The 23,361-nt window shown below is 31.1% G+C and overlaps 1 protein-coding gene across 1 annotated transcript in view; it reads left to right on the top strand.

The window, feature by feature from the left end:
• The window catches only part of LOC118181813 (tubulin gamma-1 chain), a 32,044-nt gene extending 17,147 nt beyond the window's left edge, over window positions 1-14,897 (top strand). Inside the window, exons 7-11 of the mRNA XM_035351018.2 lie at window positions 1,762-1,911; window positions 2,027-2,179; window positions 7,342-7,503; window positions 9,267-9,458; window positions 14,679-14,897. Coding sequence (XP_035206909.1) covers window positions 1,762-1,911; window positions 2,027-2,179; window positions 7,342-7,503; window positions 9,267-9,458; window positions 14,679-14,699 — 678 coding nt within the window. The 3' untranslated portion in view covers window positions 14,700-14,897. The remainder of the gene's footprint in view (window positions 1-1,761; window positions 1,912-2,026; window positions 2,180-7,341; window positions 7,504-9,266; window positions 9,459-14,678) is intronic.
• Window positions 14,898-23,361: the final 8,464 nt, after the last annotated feature.

The following is a 23,361-nucleotide window of genomic DNA, read 5'->3' as shown; positions in this document are numbered from 1 at the left end:
TATTAAAAGATTTCTTTTTTCTGTGCGTGTTAATGTACATACTAGCTCAAAGATAAAAAAGATGTATAAAAACTGTGTGTTATTTTTGTAAATTATTATGTTGGAATTCATTGTAATGATAGTTTAATAATGAAAATTACACAGCATAATAATGAAATAATTATAATAACAGTTGTTATACAATAAGAATTATTTATTACACTTTATCATAAAATTATGTATTTACAGCAAAATTAAGTTTTGAAAACACTCATATTTTCACCTGTAGATAAATAAATATGCAATGTAATCAAGCAGTTAATTGCAAATAATGATCAACATATTATTTTAGAATACTCAAAAGTAATTTTCTGCCTCCTTGAATCTGTGGTCTTCAAATACAGTGAAAATAAATGAGTAAAAAATAAGCATGGAAAAAATCTGTACTACAAAATTCATGATCATCCACCCTATTTTGTGAGTAGTTTGATCTGGATGGCACATAGATGTTCATACTCGTGGCCTTGGCTGTGGGGTTAAACTATACTAGGAAAGTCTCCCTCATTCTCCTTTTTAAAATGCTCTGATGATTTATTTGATTCATCTTTAGGTTCTGGCTTTAAAATCATGACGAAACATTTTTAGGTGAAAGTATATTTACGGGTACCCCTTGGTGAAAATGAGCGATTTTTGTTGGTACATGGATACCGAGTTTGTGCAAGTCTTTGAACTGCTATTTTGGCTTTGTGTAGCGGTGATTTTAGCACCAAAAGTGGCCGGTACACAAAGACAAAATAACAAGTCAAAGAATTGCACAAACTAGGCATTGTGCACTGCCTTTTGACTTTGTCCATGTACACATAGATATATTTTCACTTAAAAAGTCAAAGGTGCACCCAATCCTACAATAGAGGCAAACAAAAAATACGTAATCTCAATAATCTACATTTTAAACCAAACAATAAATAGCATCAAAAAGGGGGAAAAAAAACCTTTTATGCATAAGCTGTACACAAAGAAAATATCCACTTATTTCATTTAGAAATTTCTTTGTCTTCAGTCTGTATCGCATAAAATTCTTTAACAGCATTCAAAAACTTCCTAAAATCCGTATATCGGCGTCAGCACATGAATTCACAAGAGCCAAAAATATCCTCCATACTTTCATACTGTCGATGACACTTCTTGCGAAAATCTCTTTTTACCACACTCCACATACCTTCAATATTGTTAATATGAGCTTCTGTTATCAAACGCTTGACATAGTGACCATCTGAACCTTTCTACCGACAAACTCATTCAAAGCCATCTGAACGATCTTTACGTTCAACCAGATGCATTTCCTTCTCACATACAGGACACGATACAGGATAACATTCAACTACTCAGGTTACCATAAATGAAACAACAACTTGGTGATAAATGAATAAAAAACTTGCCTATAAATGAAACAACTTCATGATAATACTAGGGGTACCCTTCAGTCTACTCTAACCCATTTTTATGAATAGGGATATAGAATTTGTATGAACTTTCAAATGAAGGGAAAACATTTTTATGCATTTTTTCTAGAATGCAGTTTTTAAGAGCAGTTTCATGTTCAATTATGAACTCATGATTTCTGTACACCTCTAATACAGTACCCTAATCTATCTCTTTACTGTATTACTATATTATAACATAGATCTATTTACTGTATTACAATTTTGAAATTTATGTGAAAATTATTACATGCATATTGTGTGTACAGTTTACTAAATTTTATAAACATATGTGTTGTAGGTCTCTACTATTATGTCTGTCAGTACTGCAACACTGAGGTATCCTAGTTACATGAATAATGACTTGATTGGCTTGCTTGCGCCATTAATCCCGATGCCACGTCTGCATTTCCTGATGACAGGATACACACCACTTACAACAGATCAAGAAGTAAATATCTACACAGTATATATAATCTGTAAAGTATTTCTTAGAAGTGATCATATAATTTATAACAAGTAATATTAAAATCATTTTAGTGATGGAAATTTTCTGTTCAATAAAGGTTGCAAGTGTCCGCAAAACTACAGTTTTGGATGTGATGAGGCGTCTATTGCAACCAAAAAATATGATGGTATCAACGGCATATGATAGAAACTCCAATCACTGCTATATAAGTATTTTAAATATAATTCAAGGAGAAGTAGACCCAACACAGGTATTTTGATAAATTTAAAGTAATCATAAGTATGTGAGATAATTATGTAAGTTACTTATGTATTAATGCAATTCAGTGATTTTTATAAATGAAAAGGTAAAAGTTACATATCTGGTGCAAGTTGGTGATTTTCTTAACTTTTTTATGAAATTTTCAAAACTCGGTATTTGCCGTAAGTCGGCAAACATTATCAATGTAATCAAAAGAAAACATACAGATTTTAATTATTAAATAAGGATTATATAATATGATACAAACATATAATAAATAAGTAAATACTTGTGTTTTTCTTGAAATTGTTCTGTAATTGTTTTGCTCTGTACATTTTCCCATGTTCACAAGGCTCTATTTCCACTTAAGGAAATCTGAAAATTGCGCAAACCTATCATTGCAGACAACTTCAGCATTGCTAACAGGCTACCTATCAAATTCATCTCTTCCTTGGTCCTTTTAGTGATTTTGCAGCAACATACTGTATTCCTGCAGTTATTTTATTGCTCTTTCTTCAATTGCTGATAAAGCCCACAAGTGAATATTTTAAAATTGAATTTAAGGCCAAAAGAAAAAGAAAAAAAAAAAAAAAAAAAAAAACCCTCCCAGTTAGTCTATAAAAACCATTCGAACTTGGAATATAATGAGCTTCGTCAGACCACAGAATGTTCCAAAGCCATTCATTAACCACTACTGTCCAGGCTAGGAGTTTGTTGCGCAAATGATTCATGTGTTTCCAGCTCAGTAGGTAGCAGCTGCTGCATGTGAGTTATCTGATACGGATAACAGCACAAGATGTTATGCAGGACTTTACACATCGTGCTGATAGGCATATCCAACATTCAGCTAATTCCTGCATCACAGTGTTTGTCAGTTCTTGTAACGCTGTGGCCACAGTTTCCATTGCCGCTGCCAAAACTGGTTTTCATTCTCTACCTCGTTTCATGTCAAATGAACTAGTTTCTTTGTATTTATCTATCATTTTCCGCAGGCCATATGTGGTCATTGAGCCGAATTTTATGTCTTTTAATGTCCGGAACTTCCTTATAGCTATTAACGCTCAGTCACCATTCTGATATGAAAGCTTCATGAGAAGAGCATTATCCTTTTTCGTCAGTCAGGCAAAATGTTATGCATGTCATTGGTGCACTACATTTTTATCTAAGCCATGTCTACAGTGTGCATGTTATGTCTTAGTAATTTGCATACCAATAGCAATGTAAACCCTGACAGTGCCATCTATCAGCATATTTTGAAACTATTTTTTTTTCCTTCTCCAAACAAAATTTCATTGCCGCACGATTGTTCTAGTAAAATAGCAAGTCAATAGTTTTAAAGTTAGTATGTTTTGAAATTGCAACTTATTATAATCACCCTGTCTATTTCGCCATTTATGTTGTTTTTTTTGGGGGGAGGAAACACCCTTTTTTAAAAGGATATACTGCTCACTAACTTTCAGAGAATCAGATTCAAGTTCATTTGAAGGATGCAGGGACTCATAACCCTATATCTGACATTTACAGTTCACAATATCTGGTACATAAAGTATAGGTTACTACAAATCCAATACAATACTTTGCAATAAATCACTATAAATACCAGTATTCAGAAGCTTTCAGTTGTGTTCAAGTCAACATATCCATATCAAAGTTGAATAACACATTGTAATCATTTAGAAGCATCTATTGCACTATGTAAATTTTACATGCGTGAAGCTTTAATTTTTTGTGAGCTGCCAATTTTGGAATGCACACTTCTCTTCTCTTAACTGAATTCATTGATGGAAAATTAAAACCATATTTTTTAGTAACTTAATGTAGACATTAATATTCTACATATTTTTAACTTAAGTGGTAGATATTAATTCCATAAGACATAGCACACATATATCTGTATGGACACCATAGCTGGTAATTGTGATCATCTCATTCTCATCCTGCCACACATAATGTCGTATATCAATTTTTAGACAAAACAGTTCAGTAATACAAAATTTTTCAACTTCATTTTAGTAATACTTAATAAAGAAAAGTTTGCTGTAAGAAGTGAGTGGGTTCAGCAAAATTCTCATCAAAAGGAAGTAATACTGTATTTCCTGGTGTATTTTCCCTCTTTTTAAACTAATTTTATCATTCAAAAATCAAGAAGGGAAAATTATGCAAGTAGTTTAATTTCTGAAAAGTACAGTTACAGTAAGAAGGGAAAATTATGCAAGTAATTTAATTTCTGAAAAATGCAGTTAGTAAGAACGTAAAGGTGAAGAAGTCATAGATAAACTGCTGGTAACTATCACAATATTAGTGATTTAAAAAACCCTACATTCCAATAGGAATATATAGTAATATTAACATAACAATATCTGATAGATATTGAGCCAATATTTGATGGTAGCTGAGCCAGACACATTGAGTGGAGTGTGGCAATCCAGCTCAATTATCTTGTAAAGCCCTAGGGGCTAACAGAAGTTCTAACATAAATGAATTTTGCCCAAGAGAGACATTGTTGGAACAAAGGTGAAGGGGGCAAACAGAAGACCCATATTTTAAAAGATCGAACACATCAGCTGTAGATGAGGCTGATGTGAGAAATTTCCGTTTTTGCTGTGACCTTGTAAGTTAGGTAGTCAGTTGGCAGGAGTGGTGAATTGTTTTTCTTGGAAGGTGTTGCTAGATGGCTACAAATCCTGGGAGCCAATGCTGTAACTAGTTCAGGGTACTGCAATAGGTAGCTTCATGCTACTGTAGTAACACATCCAAGCTCATATGAATTTATCTCTCTGGATGACAGTGCAGTACCTCATCATCATGTGGCTGCTGAGATACATTTTGGATATGAGAGCAAAATTTGAGGATGGGTCTTGTTCATTCTTTCGTAAAAATTCAGACTTTCGGGTAATTTATTGGCAGCTACTTTAGCTTATTACTATCGCATTTAAATTACATGTTTGAAAGATTTCTTAAGTATGAGAACACCCGCCACATTTGGTTAAAGGAAGAAACTGCCCAAAATATGTTTACAAGGAAAAATAAAATGGATGAAGTGCTATTATAAAAAATGCAAATACAAATTGTATACACAATACAAATAAGCAAAAGAATATAATTTATGAGTAAACTAGCCTTCATAAATTAGGAAGGAAAAATAACTTGACATTTCCAGTAATTTTTTTGAACTTCTTGTATATTTAGTACTGATATTTATATTTAAAGATCAGTCCAATTCTGGTATCTTAGCATTGTCATCATGTGAGAAAAAGATTATTATTCAAGTGGATTGCATTTAATAGATTATATTGTACATACACAGATGTTCTTCCAATATAGAATCTGTTACCCTATAAAATCTTTTTAAACTAAAAGAAAAGGACATTTTGTTATAATATTGTTTACATATATTGACAAAAACATGTGGCAACTCTGTGTTGCTGGGGGGGGGATTTTTTTTCATATTCCAAAAGTCTAGTAAATCTTTACTGGACCTGGAACCTGGCTTGGAATCTTGAGGGGAAATCAAGACACCAGTGGTGAAGTGGATAAAGTTCTTGAACTCTGGTAGTTTGATACATGTTCAAATTCTGGAAAATGGTTTGGCTTCATGATTTTGTGGATGTTTCAGCATGTAATGTAAATATGAATCAGTTTTCCTTTGAAAGTGGTCCCTGAAAACAACTCTTCTTTATGTTTTACCATAATCAAATAATCCAGAGCATCTGCTTTGCATTTTGGTATTGGATTACTTTATAGTAATTTCCTTTATGAAATTATTCTAATGATGGTGAAAAGCAAGTTATTTAAATATAAAAAATAATATAATAATTTTAATAAAAAATAAAGAATTATAAAAAGTTCTGGAATTTGCAGATATATTTATTGCTTGTAGAAAAGTTTTATTATTAAGAAAGCTAAGGAAATTCTCAGAATTTTGTGAAAATAATTTAAAAAATTTGCATTTTGACAAAACTTGCTATTCTAATTTTAGCCCCACTTGATAAGTTGTCATTAATCTTTTCTATAATTCAAAGAAAAGGAATTCATAGCTCTATTAAAGACTGAAACTACTTATAATGAATTCCCATAAAAGGCTGAATTTATTAGTTGGAATGTTAGGAAAAAGTAACGTGAAAATTTCCATAACATATATTCATGAAGCATCTTTTCTCAAGGATGTGAATTAGAAACATAAAGGATAACAAAAGGTATTATTTTGCTGCATCTTTGGGCACTGAACATTGACACATAACTAAGAGAAATGCATGAAAGAGAGTGGAATCTGGCACAGGATCATAGCATAGAATCAACAGCCTTTACTTGCACAGGATCAACACAGAAGCTCAGAAACTGGTTTCAGCTTTTTGTTGACATTAATTTTATGTGGCTATATCAAGCAACTGTTTTATCAAATCTTTACCTTCTTTTTATGGCCCTCAGCCTTTTGTTGACATTAATTTTTATGTGGCTATATCCCAAAAAAGCAACTGTTTAATCAAATCTTTATCTTTTTTTTATGGCCCACCAGCGGCTGAGCAGTAAAGTCACTAAACATTGGCAGTTTGGTCAGATTTAAATCCTAGCAAACAGAGAGGTTTTTCATGGCTCCAGGTTTTTATGGTTTTTCCTGTGTGAAACATGGATACAAGCCAGTTTCCTTTAGAAAGTTCTCACATGGATACAAGCCAGTTTCCTTTAGAAAGTTCTCCATGGAAAAATACCTGCCATAGGCAGATAGCTCTCAGGTGCTTTGCCATAATCAAATAACCAAACCAACCTTTTTTTTATGGCAATGCTGATTGCATACTAACGTCAATCGTGTGCTAGACCAGGCTCGAACACATATCAGTTGTTGAGTGAAATCATAATTCAGGCAAGGCCTCAAATAAGATGGGCTCTAGCATTATTATTTAACATAATTTATTAATTTTTAACTTTACCTTTTATTTAATTTTAATAATTTATTATTTTATTTATTTACATTTCTTGATGACCTTCTATTGTGTTGTTAAATTTTTAATTTTAGAAATTAGTCTGCAAAATTTCTTTTTATTATAACAGTCGTATGTTTGTAACTAGTGTTGGTATCAATTCTGTGTCATGCCACTACTAACACACTATTGATCCTATAAATGTAAACCAGTGACAGGTATATAATTAAGAGCTTACAATATTTAATTTCAGATCCACAAAAGTCTCATGAGGATTCGGGAGCGAAAACTAGCCCAGTTCATTCCTTGGGGACCTGCAAGCATACAGGTTGCCCTTTCACGCAAGTCACCCTACATACAAACTGCTCATCGTGTCAGTGGTCTCATGTTAGCAAATCATACAAGTATTTCTTCTGTAAGTGATTTCTTCTTCCTGATTTGCTTGTACAGTTCTGCCTTCATATCAGTTGATAAACTATTTATAGTTTCAGTTATTCCTGGTTTATAAAGACACATAAATATTTTTAATGGAAGAAATAAATTACTCATACATTAAGGAAAAATTTTCACCAAACAACAACTGGCTGTAATATAATTAAATGCAGCAGTTTTAAAGCACTATTTATTGTTCTTCCTATGGCATTCTTGACTATCAGGAGGACATAGGCACAATTTGTATGAATATTTCACAGCTTTTACAGTGCTTTGATTAGAAAGAATTCTTTTTACTGGTTTATAGTCGATTGAAAGCGTATGTGATATGTACAGTATAACAATAGTATTTATTCAGTGCTTTATTTATCATTTGATAACTAGCCTAAAATTTCTTTCACTTTTAAAAAACAGGTAGAAAAATGCATTTTATTACTTAGTATAACATACAATATTTTTTATTTTATGTAGCTTGTTTGTTTTTTTATGCAATTTATCAGTGAAGCTTATGTATACTATACAAATATCGCATTAAATGTAACATTCATTGCAATCCACCGTATTAAAAGCATATGTATTAGAAAGTATTTGCTGCAAGTATGGAAGCACTATTTTTGGAATTCCAATTAATTTGCTTTTCCCGTCCCTCAAGGCCAAGTAATATTCTAAATAAGTTCTTGACTGCTATATAATTTTTTACTTTAAAAAAAAATTTGTACAATAAAAAATTATTTTTGTGATTTTTTTGTCAAAATCATAAATTTATTGGAAATTATAAATGCAAAAATATAATGTCAAGTGTTATATTTTAATTTTATCATTTAATGTTATGTAAAAATAATCTCCATGCTTAACCTTTTTTGCTGCTGAATGTATGTTCCTATAACAAACTCGAGTAAGATTAATTCCATTCATTTTTTAAAGAAATGGCTCAACATGCCTGTGAGTTTAAGTGTTTTAAATTAATACTTCCAAGAAAAAACAAGTTGTTTGATTATGTGCTGTGCAGAATCAGCAATTTTATTTTATGTATTAACATTAAATAAAATTATTGATTCAGTATGGTAGACGTTTTACAGAATGTTTTATTACAGCTTCAGCAGCAAAAAGATTAATTTTGATTGAATAGAAATTGATTATTCACTATGTTTTATGTAGATGTAAAATAATACTTTTTGGCTGCTAATTACTGTGTGATAGAAAGAATACTAGTAATTTGATGCAGGTTTGAACCATGAATGGGCATTTTCTTGGTTTCTTCCATGTCTAATGTGAATATGAGCCAGGTTCTCTTAGAAAGTGTTCCATGAAAGCATCCCTTCCCTTAAGCAAATAATCCTTATATAGTACTTTGCCATAATTGTCAACTAAATAATTTAATATCTAAATTCAGTTCTACTCAATTAAAAAAAATAATGCTATATAAATCAAAATTAATTTCATTCTTTAATTTCACGATGAAAATAAATATATGTTTTTAAAATATATATCCTTTTGCTTAAACAAAGTATGATAATTGGGTCTTAACATTAAAGCAAATCTGTATTTAGTATTCGATTAAAAGATAGTGCATTTTCCTAGATTTTCTGAATTTTTATTTAATTGTGACATTTGGTGGTTGACTGTATTAAATTTATCCATCACATGGGTTCCCATTCAAAATTTTCTTTCCTTTTGACAATACTTTTGATACGTGTGCTTATTTTTTATGTGGAAAATTTTTTTAAATATTCCTTTTATGTCTAGCTTTTTGAGAGGACTCTGAGGCAATATGATAAACTGCGCAAGAGAGAGGCTTTCCTTGAACAGTTCAGGAAGGAATCGATGTTCCAAGATAATCTCGATGAATTGGATAATTCAAGAGAAACAGTTCAACAGTTAGTTGATGAGTATATTGCAGCAACAAATAAAGACTATTTGACATGGGGAATGTCACAGGTAGGCCTTCCTGCCATGTATAATTTATTTGTTTATTATTATAATGATGTTTTTTTTTTTTTTTTTTTTTTTTTTTTTGTGTGTGTGTGTGTGTGTGTGTGTGTGTGTGTGAGGGGGTATTATTGTAGTTGTAAAAAAAATATTCACTTTGATGCCTGTCAGGATCATTAAATTTAACACATTCAAGCCCCGACTGTACTTGATGGGTGTAGAGAAATTAAAACATGAAATTAATAACATACTGAGCTAATGCTATTATGATAATTATATCATCTCAAAAAAGAAGCTTGTAGAAATATATGTTTACATTTTCGAACAAGCCACCCAGACAATAAAGTGATTAGTGACCCCGACTTCCGTAGCAATGGGCCCACATTCGAATCTCGAAGAAGGCATTGTTGTAACTGCCTGTCCCGTCATAGCAGGCAGTGGTGGCCACCTATTAGGTGCTTCCATAATGAAATGACCACTACTTTTGGCCTTTTTAGAGGTGCAAGGCTAATGGGTATTAAAAAAAGCACTGGCCATTAAAAGGAAGAAAATAACATCCATACTGGAAAATTGTTAATATAGAGTATTAGGTTAAGAGTACCTATCATACCCTGTATTCCTTTAAATCACACAAAATCACATCTTTAAATCACACAAAAGCAAATTTTTTGTATCTAATTCAGAAAATGTTTTACATGTTACAATAGGTACACTGCGCAAAAAAAAGGGGCCGACTGATGAGCTTCAACTTTCATTTTTCATATCTTGAAAGCGTGACATAGGATATGTAGTAGATTTATATATAGAATTGTTCAAATATAAGTATTTTGATACAAAGTTGAACTTTTTCTGAAATGACATGCCAATTTTTACGATTCAAATTATGCCAGACTGCCAAGTTTTGTAAAACTCTCACGAGTAGTTTATAAAAAAATTGGCTTTCAACATTTTAGCTCCTCAATGTTAATTGAATTTGGTAGATATTTATTAATCTTTCTTTTTTTATTAAACTTGCTTGATTCTTCCTATCACATTTCAAAATTTAGGTTCATTTCAAATAAAATTCGCCCATTTTTTAATAATTTTTATAAATTTTTCAAAAAAAAAAATTATTATACCCTATAAAAATTTTAACATCATCTTAAAGTAGATGAATTTCTAGGCACACCTGCAAAATATTAGAGTTTTCTAAGATATACGTGAATTTTCATATTGGTGCTTTTTTTGGAGGGTAGCAATAGTAACACGAAATGTGGTTAATGGATTTTATTAAAATTATATGAATGAACGAACAATGACTTTTTTCCATTCATGTACAATGAAAAAAGGGGAAGAAAATTAGCTTGCTATAAATTAAGAATGATGGTTATGTCAAAGCCAGTAATGGTTGTGTCAAGTGAACTAATGGTTCTTGGCGCAAACTTATTTTTTTAAAAAAAGGGGGGTGAAGTGTCAAGATAAATTTTTGAATTTCTCCGTAAATTTTGCACCGAATTTTACAAAATTTTATATTCAGGCTTTATTTGAGTAGTAGAATCGAAATATGGGAAAAAAGTGGCATGTTATTTCAGAAAAACTACGAATTTATTTCAAAATATCTATGTTAGTACAGTGCTTTATATAAATCTTATATCCTAAGTCGCACTTTCGAGACATGAAAAACGCAGTTTGAATTTCGTCAATTGGCACAGTAGAAAGGAGATATAGACCTGACCACCCTTTTTTTTTGGTAGTGTACCTTTGTGTGTATTAAAGCTGTATATGCATTTGAAGAAGACATGTTGAAAAAAGTATCATTAATAATTGAAGTGCTACTAATGATAACGAGAAAAATTACCAAAAAATTTTGTTAAGTGAAAGAAAAATTTTGCACAGATGTCAGAAACCAAGCATACATTTTGAGTAGACATATTACTTAAAAAGATAATTAAATTTTGCAATATTTATTTATAAAAGCTTTTGTCTTTATATCTGCTACTAATTGTTCGAAGCAGAATATGTATAATGGCAAGAATAATCTTAATGAATCTTCAATATAGAAATAAGCAAGAAAAAATCAATGATTTTTCTTCCTTAATTTTAAATGTGAAAGAACTATTTTATATGAGGATGTGGTTTCAAATTAGATTTTTACTCCCTTGAAAAATCGGGGGGGGGGAGGAGAAAAGGGGGGGGAAAGGTCATGGAAAATATATATAATTACTTTTTTTCAAGAGTCAGAAAAAAATAAATTTTTCTTATGAGTTAAGAATGTTTAAATAAATAAATATATGTATATTGATATTGTAATTAAATAATAGTAAATACTAAAATTATAACCTTCCAAAGTATTATTAAAATGAAAAAAAAGAAGTTGAGAACCAATAAGAACAAATTTAGAACTGAAGGAAAAGTGAAGACGTCAGGCTAACCAAATTATTAAAACAGTCAGATTGAACCATTTTTGCTTTTGTCAGAGAGATGGACAAAAATAATTCAGTTTTCCTTTCCAGTTAATTCGTAGGCTAGATCAATATTTCTGATACTATGTAATTTTCAAATCATGAAAACAAGCTATAAACAAGTTCACCAAATTCACACTGAAACCTGCGGCTTCAGTATTTTGCACTGAAATTAATTCACCACTCAAATCTGGTACCGAAAGCACATTTTTGAGGATTTATTTGAACACCACTGGATATTTTGCCAGATTAAAAAAATTATCTCAGCATTTAGAAAAACTAGTTATGCCTATAATAGTCATCTTGAAAAAGAAAATGTATATAAAGATTTCAATGAGTACAGCTAGACTAATTTCATATAAATATTTGATATTTCTAATAAGACATCTCGTGATTTAAATCCATTTTTATTTAAATGAATCGGATTAAAAAGTAGAAATATATTCTTAAGAACTGTGTTTATTACTTTTACATCCCATAGTTTGCTATATTACGGCAGACAAATTAAATTTTAAGTATCTTACACTTTACTGAATGGCAACACACTGATATATGGAAGATAAAAGTCTTTTATTTCAGGAAGTGGCAACACATTGTGTAAATAGCAGTTTGCTGATTAAAATTGAAAGACAATTATCTTAACATTTTGCCAAATGGCAAAAGTCTTGCTTGTTGGAGATAAAAATGTTTTATTTCAAACAGTGTTTTACTGCTCGCTTTCAAATCACCGAGTTTATTAATAAAACAACTATTAAATGTGTGCAAAACGTGAAATAAATCAAAAACAAATTTGTAATTCAAAATTATCTCTTTGAGGTGTACATGTATGGTTGAACTATGCAAGGTACAAATTTGGTGGCACTGAGTACTGCTGTGTTGCCACTATGTGAGAAACATACAAACAGATTCTTCATTATTGCCATATAAAGGGACTTTTTTTATTTGCCTGTACACCACTTGGTGTATTTTATTACACCAATCCACTGATTGTCCTGGCTTTTTTCACATTTTTTACAGTGTTTCTAATAGATGTTTCTAGTAGTCCAGGAGAGATTGGATTTTAAAACCAGTTCAAGGACAGGTTTTACCGCTTTTTCATTAGGCAGAGAAATTCAATGAGTTTGTTTGCACATGTTCAGTGTATTAGGCTTTGTGAATAAGTATTTCTTCCCAATTTTGTCATGAAATAAAAGAATGATGGAGGACTGTAAATGGCTCATAACGGAATATAATTCTGATACTGGATGAGATAGCGAATCTGAATTTTCTATAAATGATTCTTGCGGTCCTAAAAGTCCTTTATTGAAATTCTCTGGTGATGATAAGGAAACGGAAAGTTCAGATGATCTAATTTAGGTTTGGAACTTTTGTGAACCGGACACTACTAATCCTCCTCCACCACCGCCGTGATTTCCTTTCACCGTGAATTCACTTCTTTCACATTTATCTTGTGTAAAGTGTTCTTTCCAGTTTCGCAGTTTCGTCAGAAAAAGAGCCAGCTTTAAGTAAAAATGCCTTAATTTTGCCATAATTAAAAATTATCTTAAATTAATAAATGCAGTACTTGTAACTGTTTTAATTGCTGATTTGAATTTAGAATACAAAATTGTTAATAAAAAATATATTTATTTTCGGTCACAATATGGCAGGAAAATGGAACAGTTAAGTGGTTAACTACATAAGTCAAAATTGAAATCAGAATAAAACTTTTCTTACATGCATGCATCTCCTTGTCACCTTACAATTAATCTGTGTACCTGATTTTATAGCTTTGGAACCATCTTACTTTGTACCAATGGATCCAAATTGGCTTTCCTTTACAGAGCATTCAATTATGACATGGGCTATTGAATTAGGACTGAAATAAGATTAATGATATTTATATGATGAGTTGTGTGATGCAGGAAGTGACCTTGAATATTCCAAATAATCATGGCTAATTAATATTCTATTGTGCAAAAGGACTGTATCTTATCAGCTGTATAAAGGCTGTATAAAGTAAATGGGACTACACAATCTGTAGAACAAAGAATCATGTTATTAAGGTTTTGGTAGATTTTGTGCTTCAACCACAAATTTTGAACAGGCATCATAGATAACACAGAGCATCTGTCATATATAAAAAGGAGGGATGTGGTGCCACACTGAAGTTATAATTCAAATTTAGGCCCTACTATTTCTCATATACTAAATAATGACATGCTGTGCAAGTGAACATTTTCAGATTCCAACAGATCTGCGATTTCTATGTATGGTTTAATAGGTAAAAATAAATTGCATATTTAACACTGCATAATGTAGAATTTTCAAGCTTTAAAGTCAATATTAAAAAGTTGACAGTATGTATAAATTTTCTTAAAATTAAAAAAAAATAGCAGTGCTGTAACTGAAAAGGACTAATTGTATTACTGTTGTTCTCATTGAATAACTAATGCAAATATTAGTTCGGGGTTTCTCTCCTGCATTTTTTATGAAATGACTATTCTTATATCATAACAATTAATTGTGAATTTGCTGTTTCCACCAGATGTGCAATGCAAATATAAGTTTAGAAGGTCACATATTTTTCGCATAGTTTGTAACAGTGTATGAATACATTAAATAAAATTTTAATTGTATTTAAATAATGGATGTCACAATCTTTAATTTCATATTTATAACATTTAATGCAAAAAAAAAAAAAAAAAAATCATGATATTGTATATGCAAAATTTCCTTTGTCACCACAGAGCACTATTTATATTTCGTATTGTTAAAAAATGATCATTTATTTTTATTTTTATTTTAGGCTGAAGGTAAAGTAATGTAACTTTAATAGTAATCTACTGCAAGCTGATTTTAAAGAATGAAGTTTTCTTGATCTCGATAGAAGTTGTTATCTTTACTGATTGTATTATTTATTGTTTCTACTTGCATACAGTGTGAAGAGCTGTTTCAACTAGCATATGATTTATAGAATGTGTATGTAAAATATCCCATCTGTAAATAAAGAAAAATCAATCTAAAATTGTTAATGGAATGCTTAGTTGAAAAACTATGCAAAATTGATTTACATTTCCAGTTGCCATTTTATTGCCTTTTTGCATTTTATAATTGCATTTAATTTATTTAAGATCTCACATTTTTCTATTTTCCTCTATCCAAGTACATATTTATCAGTGGTCATTTGAGAGAGAGAGAGAAGCATTATGGGAAGTTTTTGTAAAATTTAGTTCACTCTGATCTACGTGTAAAATATTATGATTAAGAATATGCAATACAAAGTATTCTAAGAATTGTCATGTACATTTTGATCAAGGCCAAAAATGTAGGTATACTATCTTTCACAGTTCCATTCACCTTTTAAGTCTAGTTCATTTAAATTCATTTGAAAATGGTAATATTTTGTGGTATATAACATTTTGTTATTAAATCTAATGACAGCTGAAACACAAAATTATATTTAATATTCATTATTTAAAGAATCTGAAACAGCAAATGAACCTTTCTTGAGATTATCTAAGATAACTTTTCTGAAAATGACCAATATTTCTGGCAACATAGATAAACATAATTATTGAACATGACCTATATAGAAGACCAGAATTATCTGGAAAAATGATTGCTTGAAAATATTTTTTTTTTACTTAAATAATGTTCATAATTAAATGGTATGCTTCCAATAGTTATTTTTTTAAGTATGAAAATCATTAAGTTATACAGTACAAAGTCTGTAATCCGGACGTCCATTATCCGGAATGATCTATAATCCGGACCTCAAAGCCACAAACATTTTTTTTTTGTATGCTTTATGCATGCGCATAATGCATTTAAGCAGGCACATTGGGAGGATGTGTCTCCAGATGCGTTAAAAAATGCTTGGCATAATTTATGGCCAGCTGCCATATTTCATTGTGAGGACGATAAAGATGATAGCCGCGAATTTGAAGGTTTTCGGACATCGCAAACTAAAGGTGAAATTTTCCAGTTATTTTGTAAAGAAATGTGGAGAAGTGGTAATAAATGAAGATTATATAATGAAAGTTTTTCATTGTGATGACAATGCCCCAATCATCAATCAATTAACGGACAGCGAAATCTGTAGTATGGTTCTATATCCAGAAAATACCGTTTCCGATAGGTGGAACTTTGTAACTAAACAAGAAATTATGTCTGTTTATAGAGTTAAAGAGAAAGTATTAGCACAAAATATGAAGCAACTTAAAAAACTTACATTGAAAGGAGTGTTTAATAAAGTAAACAAATAAATATTAAGCCCTTTTTTTGTACTTTTTGATACCCTTTATATCATAATTGCTCTTTATTTCATGAATTATGATTTCATATTTTTAATTGTATAATTTCTGCATGCCATCTTATAAGATTTAAATTGGTGATCTATAATCCGGAATCGCCGAAGTCCCAAGGAGTCTTGATTACAGACTTTGTACTGTATTTATCTTGGTTTTTGTTAGTTTAGATAAACAAGGTTTGATAATTTTTAAATTTAAAATTGGAGTTTTTCGGAATAATTAGTGATGAGCATGTGGGGAATTCATTACTTTTGAATCTGGCCTTTACAGCTAGCTGAAGAGGTAGTTAATAGGGAATCATAATTAATTTTTAGAAACTACCAGTTAGCAGAACAGCTGAAATTGTATTGGTTACAATTTAAAATTCATTCATTAGCATTAAGTTGCTCTATCATAATCAGCGAAATGTAATGTTATCGGAGTTTGATGATTTAAGATTCAAATGCTGTAAAAGGTGCAAAGGTTTGAGTGTTTTTAATCTTTAGCCTTTTTTAAGATTCAAGGATTTGAATCACTTGTATTTAAATGAATTCACATTTAGATATACAAAATTAGTAATCAGAAGCACAAAATACTGGCAGTAATTAAATATTTGGTAACATTTATACATTTTCTATTATGCAGCTTCAGAAAGATTGTATTCTTTATAGCACTCATTGAAGTGTAATTTGTAGATGACTTTATAGTAGATCTTCTTGTTCTTAAAGCAAAACATCTTGGGGATGGGGCAGTAGTTAAGACAATGAGATAAGGTAAACTCCTTTTATTAATGAAACTACACACACAAATATAAAAATAACAGATTAGATGTTACATTTCTCATGTGAAGTGTCCAAGTGACTTGTAAAAATGAAATGAAAATTTATATTTGGAGGAATCACGCACCATGTAATCTAGAGCAGGTGCTCTGAAGAATGGCTCATGGCATCTGTTACCATATTTAAAAACTTTGAAAAATGAAATGCAGAAAACTGATTATTAAACTCAATAAGAAATATATAGATTTTGTGTATCCTGTCAAAAATGTTTCAGATAAAAGCTGCAGCTTATAATTAATGCTATGACTTTTATTTAAGAACATTAACATTAAACATTTAGAAAACAATGCAGAAGTGATATCAGCAAAGTGCTGAACTTATGCTCTGTTTGAAGAATAACTCGCACCATCTGTTACACTCTTCTCCTCAAGCTGTATAAGTCATTCTCAATTTATAGCATGCTTTTGTTGGCTGTTTTCTGGTAGGGAGAGCATATACATCAGAATCAGAGGCTTTTCCTGGTCGCCCTCTTTCTCAAATCAGAAGTACAGGAGTAGTCTTGTCCTTCATATGTTCACAGGGCAGCTACATGATAATTTCCTATAGGAGAAAAAGGATCATCAGTAGTATAGGTTAATTCAAATTGTTCCATGCACTTAATGATACAGTCATGTATGATGAAGACCCATGCCTTCTCGTTTTTCTTTGGTAAAGGACCAAATGATGAAAACTTAAATCGTTGATTAAAGATCGTTATTTACAATAGTCCAGATAACTTCTTCCATCATCCAATTCTGTCATATGTTCCTTTGATTTCCTGATGGAGCTTCATGATGCTGTTATAATACTGTTTCATTAAAAAGGACTACTGAACTGGGCTTGTTCTGTATCTCTCTCAAGTGAATATCTATATAAAACACACTAGTTCATGAGAAAACCTTGACCACTGTAATATACAAAATTCTCATCCTTATCATTCTCATCTTCTAGGACTTTTCAGAGAATCACTAATTTTCTTATATTTTGGTCTTTCAATTGCTGTAGTCAGTTTTTTGTTGAGCTGCATGCAGCTATACTGATAGTAACATTGAAAGTATCACATGGTTCTTTATGTCCACTGCACAATATTTGCAGCAATGTTAACTGTGGGGCCGTCACGAGAAATATGACCTGTTTTACCACAGCCATAACATTTACAATCATTCTGTTCACAATCTCTAGATATATGCTTGCATTTTCCACATATGTAACACTTTTTCACGTGGTCTGTGCAATGTAACCAGTTCTTCCACAAATATAGCATTCATTGGAATTTGTGTTCTTTCTATTTATTTTGTGGAGACATACGATACAATGGAACTGGGGTTTATTAACCAGTTAACTGTGGCACCCTCATTTTAAGAGTGTGCACCATTTTGTGTTGCCAGAATCAAGCCATGACGAGTATATTCGTCAATCACAGAGTAAGTTGCGCTGGTAAGATATTTTATGAAAAAGATGAGTTTATTTTATAAAATTGAAAATTTTATTACTAATATGTACTTATTTGGTTAAGATAAGCATATATTACATACACATTAAACTAAAAACGCAATAAATTAAATATTATACAGTAAGAATTTAAATTCCTGCCGTGGAGTGATATTCAGCGAAACAAGGTACTATACACAATGGGACTTTGCAAATCGAACACCAGTAATGCGATTCCTTCCTCATCTTTTTGCGTTTCTAGCTACGCGAACACTTTCGCATGTTCCCCCCCTCCCCCGATGTTCCAGGTATATAATCCGGAACATGATTCCCCCCTAATTGGCTTATATTTGGCCTAAATTGCCAAGTTTTTGTCGAATTATTTCTTTCAATTGGATATGTCGCAAAAGTGTCTTCAATAAATTTGAGCAAAAATTAGATACGCGATAATATTCTATTATTTTTTTATATAATATGAATGTATTCAGACACATAATGTCTAAAAAATGTAGAAATATCTTTTTGTAGTACTTTTTGAGTCGTTTTCTTGCTGTGGAGTATGTTATGATAATTCCATCACTCATATCCACTCCACCCATTTTTTTATTATAATCAATCACTAGCTCCAGTTTCTTTGTAATTATTTTTCTATTTTCTTTATGTTGTCATTATGTACATTACTAAATAAACCTCCCGCTTATCTTTCCATTTCATTATATGCATGACGAGTATATTCGTCAATACACAAAATCGTGCTGCTTCTCCATGACGAGTATACTCATCAATCACAGTTAACTGGTTTATCATGTTAATGTAATGTTGGACTTTTGGTGTTGGTTCTTCCCATGGTTGAAAGATATCTGAACTGGGCAGATGTTTTTCTTCACTTTCATTAGATAAAAAACATGTTAAATTTTGCTTTCTTTTCTCGTTGCTCAGATGATTTGAAAACATCATCAGTATTATTTATGATTTGGAATGTCTAAAATAATTTCAGATCTACCTATAGAAAGTCTTCCTAAAAGTGTACTGTTATCTTTTGTTGTATGTAATCCAAATAAAGTTATTCGGAATGATCGCCCTTCAATTTCTGCTTGTGTCATATAAACTTCTATTTCATTTTTGGGACCATCAGCAAAGGTACTGGTTTCCTCAAATTATATTCTCTTAGAAGTATATTCTCGCAAAATATGTTTCTTCCTCTGTAGTGTGGCTGCACATACAGTTCCAATCAACCGTTTATTTTTATTAATTTTTTACAAAAGAGTCACCTGGAGCTCAACAGAGAATGTCTGAAGGTGTATACCTCTGAAATTGGCTTGTGCTTTTTTAAGATAGGGGGAACAAATGGGGCATTTAATGAAGCATGACTTCTCACAGCCATGGTGAATAACTGATGAGTGATATACTAGCATTTTTATTTTTTACATGTCTTAATTTCTTCTTACAGATCGAATTTGTCTGCAAGCTGAATTGGATTGTTGCAGTTGCTCCAGTGATCCAAATAATGTTCTTTTTAATCTGTGGGAAAGGCTTTCATCTTAGTTAGATCTGCCAGTATCGAGTTCTTTAACTGCTCAAACATTCTGACTTTTGACTTTTTCAGCCATCCATTGAAATAGTTTTGTAAGTCAAAATAAAAGTCTTGCCATGCGTTTTCGGGACATTTTCTCTGTTGGATAAACTGTTGCCAAAATTTCTGAGCACTAAATTTGAAGCACTTTAAGAGAACTTTTTTATCTTAAAATCCTGACCATCATTAGATTTCTTTGGAATTAGTTTCACAACATCAGGTGGCAGAAGACGAATAAGATAGATTACTCATTTTGAAATTGATACCTTCAAAAGTGTTAATTGCCTCTGAAACAAGTCCAGAAACAAATTTATATCGGCTGTTATAGGATCAAAATTAGGAAGTAACTTGCTGAGTTCTAACTTGGGCATTTCTGCATCTGCAGAAGAAGACTATTGCAAACTCCACTTTACTAGGAATAATACTGGATTTTAGTTTTAATTTTCTCAATTCAAACAACTGCTCATTTTTTTTCTCTCAGCATGTTATTTTTCCATTTTTTCCACCCCTGTCATTTATGATGTGGTACAAACAGTCTTTTATAAACTGTGCATCATATGTGGAAGCAGTAATTATAGCATTACTGTTTACAGGAATTTCTCCTGTCACTACATTTAGTATCTCTACTAATTCAACCAAACCCTCGATGAAAAATATTCCACTTGACGCTTGAACATGAAGAATGACGCATGTCATATTTATTTGATGCTTGATTATGTTTCATGGCCGCTATAAGCGGAATTAATATAAGTTTATCGTTAATAAATGTTATTTCTATGTTCCGTGAACTCTTGAAATTTTGATTTGAAATTCTAATGCTCTCCCAACTGTGACTCCTGAAACGAAACGATCTTTGAATTTATGACTCATGAAAAGAGACACCACATTTTTTTTAATGTTTGGTGTCTCTTTTCATGAGTCATAAATTCAAAGATCGTTTCGCTTCAAGAGTCAAGGTTGGGAGAGCATTAGAATTTTTAATCAAAACTTCAAGATTTCTTAGAACATAGAAATAACATTTATTAACGATAAACTTATATTACTTCCGCTTATAGCGGCCATGAAACATAAATCAAGCATCAAATAAATATGACATGCGTCATTCTTCATGTTCAAGCGTCAAGTGGAAATATTTTTCATCGGCACGCATCAAGAGCGCCACCTATCTACCAAAAAGACGGAACACTGCTTCTTACTTTTTGCTAAGTAAGCCATACTTAAATGAAAGTTGATAAAATTCCTCAAAATGTACACCTAAAACAGTTAGTATCAACATACAAGGTGTGCCCATCAAGTAATCAGACAATCCCATATAAATAAGGAAAAGATTACTAACTTTCAAATAAATTTATCTCCTTTAAAATAATTGCCAAGGGAGTCTATACAATTTTTCTAACATTTCTTCATATCATCGAAATACTATTTAACAGCTATTGGAACTAATTGTTCATAAAATACGCATAATATTAGATTTAATATCTATGAAGTTTTCAAATCTCTGTCCTTTCATGACCATCTTAAGCTTTGGAAAAAGAAAAAAATCAGCTGATGGTAAGTCAGGAGAATAGATTTGATGACTTACCTATGCAATTGGATGCTTAGCAAACTATTGGTGTTCAGTGCTGTATGGGACTTAGCATCATCGTGTAAAAGAAACCATTGCCCAGAAATAACTGTCACCCTAACTAACCTTTTCACATTTCTTAATTGGAAAAGCACCTCCTTGTAAAAATGCTGATTACTTGATTAAGTTTCAGATACAAATTCTCAGAGAATAGAATAAATCCTTTTTAATCTAAAAATGCTATCAGCATCAGCATTTAATTGATTGAATTTCAGGGTCAAATTCATAGTGAATAAGTCGTTTTTACTCAAAAAGTGCAGTCAGCATCACCTTAGACTTTGATTTCAACATCCATGCTTTTATTTGTATAGGAAGTGACAGTCCTTTCCACTGTGCACTTTTTCTTTTTGTTTCTGGGTTGTATTGTTGATACTAGGTCTCATCTCCTGCTATAATACACTTTAAGATCTTGTTCTGTCTCGCAGTAATCGGCAAATCTTCATAGCCGGCTTTTCTATCTTCTTTTTGCTGTTCTCAAATCAAGCACAAACTTCCCTTATTTTCATTTAAAATTAATGTAAAGCTTTCTAGCTTATTCTAAGCTTCTATGAAAGTTGCTGAATTGTTTGTTGCAAGTCTGTCAGCTTTTACCAATACGACAAGATAACCAGTTTCAAAATGACAAAATAACCAGTGTAAAGTAGCTTTAAGAGCTGAGTTGTCACTCTTTCTAAACATATATTTATTCTTTCACTTTTGTATTTCATTGTTTGGTCTTTTAATTTGTCCAGTTAGTTTATGAAAACACCTTGTTATAAGGTTTAAAATATTTTTGTGTGGATTTTGTGCACGTCAAACATACATATACAAAAGCAAAATAATAACTCACTTTATATCACTTTCTATTGATTTCCTTGAAGTAATATATAAAATACACTATACCTTTTTCAGAAAATAAGCTATCATAGAATACTTTCAATAATTTGCTTTCGTGCAAAGTTATAGGAACTTGAAACTATATTTTGCTATACCTGTTCTGTTGCTTTGTTTTTAACACTTTCAAAACAAACTTAAAACTCATGTATTATATTTGACATTTATTTTCACCGCTTCAAACTGAAACTTGCATAGAGCAAAATACTTTTAAAAAAAACTTTCATTTAAATTGTCAAAGTAACATGTACTACCACAAAATTCCACATTTAAATTGCAGCAATATTTGCTTAACTGAATTATGATAGCAACTTTTCATTCACTATATATGAAATGTATAAAAATGCTTAAACATTTATCTGGATTTACTAAAGAAAGTATGTAACAGAACTCATATGATATGATCAGAGTGATCATATTTCATATGAGAGAATTCATATTCAATAGAGCCCTTACCTGATTTGCAGCAAAAACGGAATTAGGTCAGAGTGATCAGAATTATAAACTTTTCCTTTAATTCTGAATTTGCTTAACTAAATCGTGAAACATTTTAAAGTTTATTTATCTTGAGCATATCCATCATCACTTTTGGTTTCGGAGATACATATGTGTTTCAAGCAAATTCTTTCACATAAATCAGGTTTTTGAGCCTATAACTGAGCTTCTAATATATGTAACATATCCTCGTTATAACTTAAAGCAACACATCTCAAGGTCAATAATTTATTAATGAAAAAACCATAAATATAAAAATAAGAGATTAGATATTGCATTGTTTGTATAAAGAGTTCAAGTCTAATAAAATGTTCATTTGGTCACATAACCTGTGTAAAGGAAATGAAAGTTTATTAAATAAGATAAATCAAGAACACAATTAATAG

The sequence above is a fragment of the Stegodyphus dumicola genome, chromosome 4, assembly GCF_044657685.1.
Source record: "Stegodyphus dumicola isolate Sdum_Otavi_A_Nest chromosome 4, ASM4465768v1".
In the NCBI taxonomy this organism is placed as follows: domain Eukaryota; kingdom Metazoa; phylum Arthropoda; class Arachnida; order Araneae; family Eresidae; genus Stegodyphus; species Stegodyphus dumicola.
The sequence above is the reverse complement of the archived record's forward strand: the minus strand, read 5'-3'. Positions and strand labels throughout refer to the sequence as shown.